Source organism: Gossypium hirsutum, chromosome A09 (genome assembly GCF_007990345.1).
Source record: "Gossypium hirsutum isolate 1008001.06 chromosome A09, Gossypium_hirsutum_v2.1, whole genome shotgun sequence".
Taxonomy (NCBI): domain Eukaryota; kingdom Viridiplantae; phylum Streptophyta; class Magnoliopsida; order Malvales; family Malvaceae; genus Gossypium; species Gossypium hirsutum.
This window is the reverse complement of record NC_053432.1, coordinates 3,952,982-3,959,419: the sequence shown is the minus strand read 5'-3', so window position 1 is coordinate 3,959,419 and position 6,438 is coordinate 3,952,982. Positions and strand designations below refer to the sequence as shown.

The following is a 6,438-nucleotide window of genomic DNA, read 5'->3' as shown; positions in this document are numbered from 1 at the left end:
TTTTTTTTATCATTTTATTTGTTTATTCCCACCTGTTATTAGCAAATATAATTAATATTATACCAATCATTAAATATTGTTTACTTTTAGAACTCATTTGATTATTTTGTCGACCAGAAACAGACTTTTGTTCTTCAAATGCAATGAGTAGGGAAGTCTCTCGACATAAGTAGAGATCAATCCCAAGCATCTCCAAATAAGCCCTCAAGAAAACATTTCCAATTCAATCAAGGTAAACATTGTCTTCCCTAACATTTATGTTTTTTTCAACATGTTTTTCCTTTTATGTTTTTTATGTTTATGATGAAAGATTCAACATCTCTAGAAACTGAATCATACATTTTTCTGCTAGGATTAGCATCTAGTATGAATCATGTAGAAGCTTACTTATCTTTTATTGCAAGAAACAGATTTAGGTAATGGAAGATGTATGCCTGTGTGTTTGTGTCTCTATATATGTATGTATTTGGTACTAGATGAAAGCTTTACTCCAGTTTTGAATATAGACCAGGTTTTGCATACATTGTTCATTTTCTGGCTCTTTTCCTTCGAATACATGGTTCTCTTGAAATTAAATGCTCAGGTACTTTCTGCATATTCTGTGATTCTTATTATATAAGTTATAAATCAACAGTTATGTTAGTTTTGATCAAGGCCTCTGTAAACATAAAGTTGGTATTCTGGTTAGGAGAAGTTAATGTTTATGAGATTTGTGGAGTATGATTCTGCACATGCAAAGTTGGTTTGTTTAAAGCTGTGCATTTTCATGTTTACATACTAATGGTGATTCCATTTTTGTTTTTTAGATGTTCTTTTGGTCTGTTTTCATGTTTCTATCCAACTTATGTGTTTACTGTGCAGTTTTGCCATATTTTGCTAAGGTGTATAGCTTCATTGGCAGTGTCTTTGATCCTGGTACAAGTGTCATGGGTTGCGCATGGGAGCCCGCAACCATGACACATCTGTGTGAACCATCAAGAAGGCAGGAGGTCATTTGGCCTAATCAGACCGGCCCGTTGCTTGAAGAGATTGAAGGCCCATCTACAAGTTAGACAAATATAATATATTATTTTATAAGATTACATATCTTAGATAAGATATGTAATCTTAGAAGATATGATTTTATATTCTTAAAGGTTTGGTGGTAGGTGGCCTTTAATCATAGCCGTTGATGTACTTAATTTTGCACCGTTGGATTTGGGGAGGCTCAACTATAAATAAGAGACCTCTTCCCTCATTGTAAATCACTTGAGTTTGAGGAATAATAAGAGTTCTTGAGAGTATTCACTCAACATTATTCTCTCTTGTGTTCTTGATATTTCGTGGCTTGTTCTTATTTCGTTATTCGTTCGCCTTTGTTTGATCGTTGAGTTGCTTTCGTTTGTGTTGGTTTTCAAAGGGGAATTCTATTGAATCCTCAAATTGTGGGAGTTAGGCTGACTTAGGAGTTTTTAAAGCAAGAAACTGCCTAAGGCCGTACGGATTGTGAGGCAAAAATCCTAAGTCCGTGACAGTTGGTATCAGAGCCAGTCTTTCGAAAGCACTATTGAAGGATGTCGAGAGAAGTTGGTGAGAATGAGCCAATAGAGACCCGTGGGAGGGCCAGGAAGGCTAGTCGATCGAGGGACATGTTGTCGAGCTTGGAAAATCGAGTGGTCAATCTCGAGGAGTCTGTTGGTGACATGAGGGAGACACTCGAAGTGGTCCTAACCCGTATGGAGGAACTGAGGGAAGACAGCAAAGTATTCGTGCTTGACACTCTTAGATCCACTTCGGACAAGCTGACGGTAAGGGACGAAGCTCTTGAGGCCCTGGTGACTGCCATGAAAGAGGAGATTGCTGAGCTTAAGGGGGAGCTCACAATTTGTAAGGTCGCTCTGGGAAATGGGATGTTGACTTCAAGATCGAAGCAACGCCATGTAGATGTTCCAAAACCCGAGAAGTTCAAGGGGGCTAGGTCTGCGAGAGAAGTGGACAACTTCCTGTGGGAATTAGAGCAATATTTTCGAGCAATGGGCATTGAGGATGATGCCACAAAGGTAAACACTGCTTCGATTTACTTTACTGATGTTGCTCTCTTATGGTGGCGACGTAGGTCCACGGATGAGAGACGTGGAGGAACGACCATTGGGACTTGGGAGGAGTTCCAAGGAGAGTTAAAGAAGCAGTTTTATCCGCAGCATGCTGAAAAGGAGGCTCGTGCTAAGTTGCGCCGGCTTACGCAACAAGGCACTATTCGAGATTATGTGCGGGAGTTTAGTGAGCTGATGCTTCAGATCTCAGACTTGAATGAGAAGGAAGCATTTTATATGTTTGAGGATGGGCTAAGAATGTGGGCTAAGCAAGAGTTGCGCCGCCTAGGCATCACCGATTTGACTGTAGCTATGGCTGAGGCAGAGAACTTCTACGAAGCTGGTGGGAGAAAGTTTGACAATAATGATGCTTCCAAACCCAAGCCAAGACCCAAAGGCAATGGTGGGGGAGACAAAGAGCAAACAGAAAGGAGTGGCGAAGCCCCAAGGAATTATAATGGTAGACCAGGGGATAAGAAAGAGCCAATGAGATGCTTTCTTTGCCAAGGTCCATATCGGTTGAGTGTTTGTCCAAAGAGGGCCGCTTTCAATGCTATGGAAGCACGCGAAGAGGCCAATCCTGACACCAAAAGTCTTGGTACGATATTGGGTGGTGTTGAAGACAAGACGAGTAATGGGCTGATGTTTGTGGACATCATCGTGGCAGACAGAAAATTGAATGCCCTTGTTGATACTGGTGCATCTGATTTGTTCATGTCTAAAGAGATGGCGAAGGAACTCGGTCTCAAAGTGAAGGAAGATTCGGGTCGAATAAAAACGGTAAACTCAGAAAGTATTCCCATAACGGGTGTGGCTAAAGGGGTGGAACTCAAACTTGGCGAGTGGACAGGCATGGCAACCATTAAGGTAATCCCACTTGATGATTATGATTTTATGGTAGGATTGAGTTTGTTTGACCGACTTAATGCGTATATTCATCCTTCCGAGAACTACATGATGATCTCTGATTCGAACCATCGTTATATGGTGCGAATGAAAAGAAAGGGAAACATAGAAGGCAAAACATTGTCGGCAATCCAATTTGCCAAAGGAGTACGTAGAAACGAAGTCTCCTATTTAGCCACCTTAAGGAACAATGTGGAGGAGAAATTCGAGGAAGAAATCCCAAAAGAAGTGAAGCAGTTGTTGCAGTCTTTTCAAGATGTAATGCCCACAGAGTTGCCCAAGACATTGCCACCAAAGAGGGAGGTAGATCACAAGATTGAGTTGTTGCCTAATACTGAGCCACCAGCAAGGGCACCATATCGAATGTCTCCACCTGAGTTGGAGGAATTGAGGAAGCAGTTAAGGGAACTTCTAGATGTCGGGTTTATTAAACCTTCCAAAGCCCCATTTGGAGGGCCGGTGTTATTCCAAATGAAGCATGATGGGTCCTTAAGATTGTGCATTGACTATAGGGCCTTAAACAAGATCACTGTGAAGAACAGGTATCCCATTCCTCTCATTGCAGATCTGTTCGATCAACTTGGTAGTGCGAGATGGTTTACTAAGTTGGATTTGCAATCGGGGTACTACCAAGTGAGAGTAGCCGAAGGGGATGAGCCCAAAACAGCCTGTGTGACTCGGTATGGGTCTTTTGAATTCTTGGTGATGCCGTTCGAGTTGACAAATGCTCCAGCAATATTTTGCACCCTAATGAATAAGGTATTACAACCTTTCTTAGATCGCTTTGTGGTTGTTTATCTTGACGACATTGTGGTGTATAGTAAGACGCTTGAGGAGCATGTTGGACATCTGAGAGAGATGTTCCAAGTCCTACGGGAAAATGAGCTGTATGTCAAAGAGGAAAAATGCTTATCTGCCCAACGAGAGGTGCCTTTTCTTGGCCATATTGTAGGAGGTGGCATGATCTGAATGGATGCAAGCAAAGTCCGAGCAATTTCCGATTGGGAGCCACCAACCAAGGTAACGGAATTGCGGTCCTTTCTTGGTTTAGCAAACTACTATCGACGTTTCATTGAAGGCTACTCCAAGATCACTACACCCTTGACAGACTTATTGAAAAAGGGCAAAGTATGGGACTGGGACTCTCGGTGTGAGAAAGCTTTTGACCAAGTAAAGCAAGCAATGGTGAGTGAACCTATACTTGCTTTACCGGATTTTACAAAGGCGTACGAGGTATGCACGGATGCCTCAGACTATGCAATTGGGGGAGTATTGATGCAAGAAGGACATCCAATTGCTTTCGAGAGTCGAAAGCTGAATGAGACAGAACGGAGATACACGGTCCAAGAAAAAGAGATGACTGCTGTGGTGCATTGTTTGCGCACATGGAGGCACTATTTGCTGGGTTCCAGGTTCGTGGTATTCACTGATAATGTTGCAAATAGTTATTTCCTAACCCAGAAAAAGTTGTCCCCCAAACAGGCTCGTTGGCAGGTTTTCCTAGCAGAGTTTGATTTTAGCATGGAGTACAAGCCGGGGAGTGCCAACATTGTAGCTGATGCGCTTAGCCGAAAGATGGAATTTGCAACGATAAGCCAACCCAATAGTCCCTTATTGGAGCGCATTCAAGAAGGGTTGTCCCACGATTCCACGGCCAAAAATTTGATTGAGCTTGCTAAAGAGGGAAAAACGAGACGATTTTGGCTTGAGGGAGAATTATTATACACTCAAGGACAACGTTTATATGTGCCCCAACATGGGAACTTGCGAAAGGAAGTCATGAAGGAATGTCACGATTCAAGATGGGCTGGACATCCAGGCATGCACCGCACTTTAGCTCTCTTGGAGGATCGATTTTATTGGCCTCACATGAGTGACGATGTGGAGACTTATGTGAAAACTTGTTTGGTGTGCCAACAAGATAAAATCGAGTTGAAGGCTCCTGCTGGGTTGCTACAGCCTTTACCTATTCCGGAGCGCCCATGGGAGAGTTTATCCATGGACTTTATTGTAGGTTTGCCTAAATCTGATGGATTTGCAAGCATTTTTGTTGTGGTGGACAGGTTTTCGAAGTATGCAACTTTTATCCCCACAACCAAGGAGTGTCCTGCTGAGGAGGCTGCTCGCTTGTTTCTTAGACATGTGGTGAAGTATTGGGGAGTTCCACAATCTATCATCAGCGATCGAGATGGGCGATTCACGGGACGATTTTGGACGGAGTTGTTCAAGTTAATGGGTTCAAACTTGAACTTTTCAACCAGCATGCATCCACAAACCGATGGGCAAACTGAACGAGTGAATGCGTTATTGGAGATATATCTACGGCACTATGTGAGTGCCACACAAAGGGACTGGCCAAAGTTGCTAGATGTGGCTCAGTTTTCTTACAATTTGCAAAGAAGTGGGGCGACAAACCAGAGTCCGTTCGAGATAGTAACAGGACAACAGCCACTTACACCCAATGCTGTTGCGACTCGTTATGGGGGACCGAATCCAGCAGCCTATCGATTTGCGAGAGATTGGCAAGAGCAAAACGATTTGGCTAGAGCTTGTCTTCACAAGGCAAGTAAGCGCAATAAGAAGTGGGCGGATCGAAATCGAAGGGACGTACAATTTCAGGTAGGTGAACCAGTTCTTGCCAAACTACACCTGATTTTGCGACATGATGGGTTGCACAAAGGACTCGTTCGGCGGTACGAGGGGCCATTTCAAATTGTGAAGAAAGTAGGCAAGGTGGCCTACAAGCTTGAGTTGCCTGAAAAGCTTAAAGTTCATCCAGTATTCCACGTGAGTATGCTTAAACCATTCCATGAAGATGGAGAAGACCCAAATCGAAGCAAGTCTGAACGAGCACCGATGGGGGTAAAAGCCGCCTATGATCGAGAGGTCGAGAACATCGAAGCGGATCGTATGGTCAGACGTAAGCACTACCGACCGCGGCGCGAATACTTAGTCCGATGGAAGGGATTCCCGGATAGTGAGATGAGTTGGGAACCTGCTGAAGCCTTGTGGCAATTCCAAGACAAGATAGATCGATACCATGCAGAGGACGCGACGAGGGCGTCGCTAGATTTGGTGGGGGAGAATGTCATGGGTTGCGCATGGGAGCCCGCAACCATGACACATCTGTGTGAACCATCAAGAAGGCAGGAGGTCATTTGGCCCAATCAGACCGGCCCGTTGCTTGAAGAGATTGAAGGCCCATCTACAAGTTAGACAAATATAATATATTATTTTATAAGATTACATATCTTAGATAAGATATGTAATCTTAGAAGATATGATTTTATATTCTTAAAGGTTTGGTGGTAGGTGGCCTTTAATCATAGCCGTTGATGTACTTAATTTTGCACCGTTGGATTTGGGGAGGCTCAACTATAAATAAGAGACCTCTTCCCTCATTGTAAATCACTTGAGTTTGAGGAATAATAAGAGTTCTTGAGAGTATTCACTCAAACAT

At 43.2% G+C, this 6,438-nt stretch overlaps 1 protein-coding gene across 1 annotated transcript; it reads left to right on the top strand.

The window, feature by feature from the left end:
- The first annotated feature begins 1,553 nt into the window (after positions 1-1,553).
- LOC121206754 (uncharacterized) lies at positions 1,554-3,947 on the top strand. Its single transcript, XM_041077829.1, has one exon. The coding sequence runs from the start codon at positions 1,554-1,556 to the stop codon at positions 3,945-3,947; it is 2,394 nt and encodes a 797-aa protein (XP_040933763.1).
- The last annotated feature ends 2,491 nt before the right edge of the window (positions 3,948-6,438 follow it).

Bases quoted from the DNA above. Each gene is read 5' to 3' on its own strand.
- LOC121206754 (XM_041077829.1), top strand. From the start codon at position 1,554: ATGTCGAGAGAAGTTGGTGAGAATGAGCCAATAGAGACCCGTGGGAGG.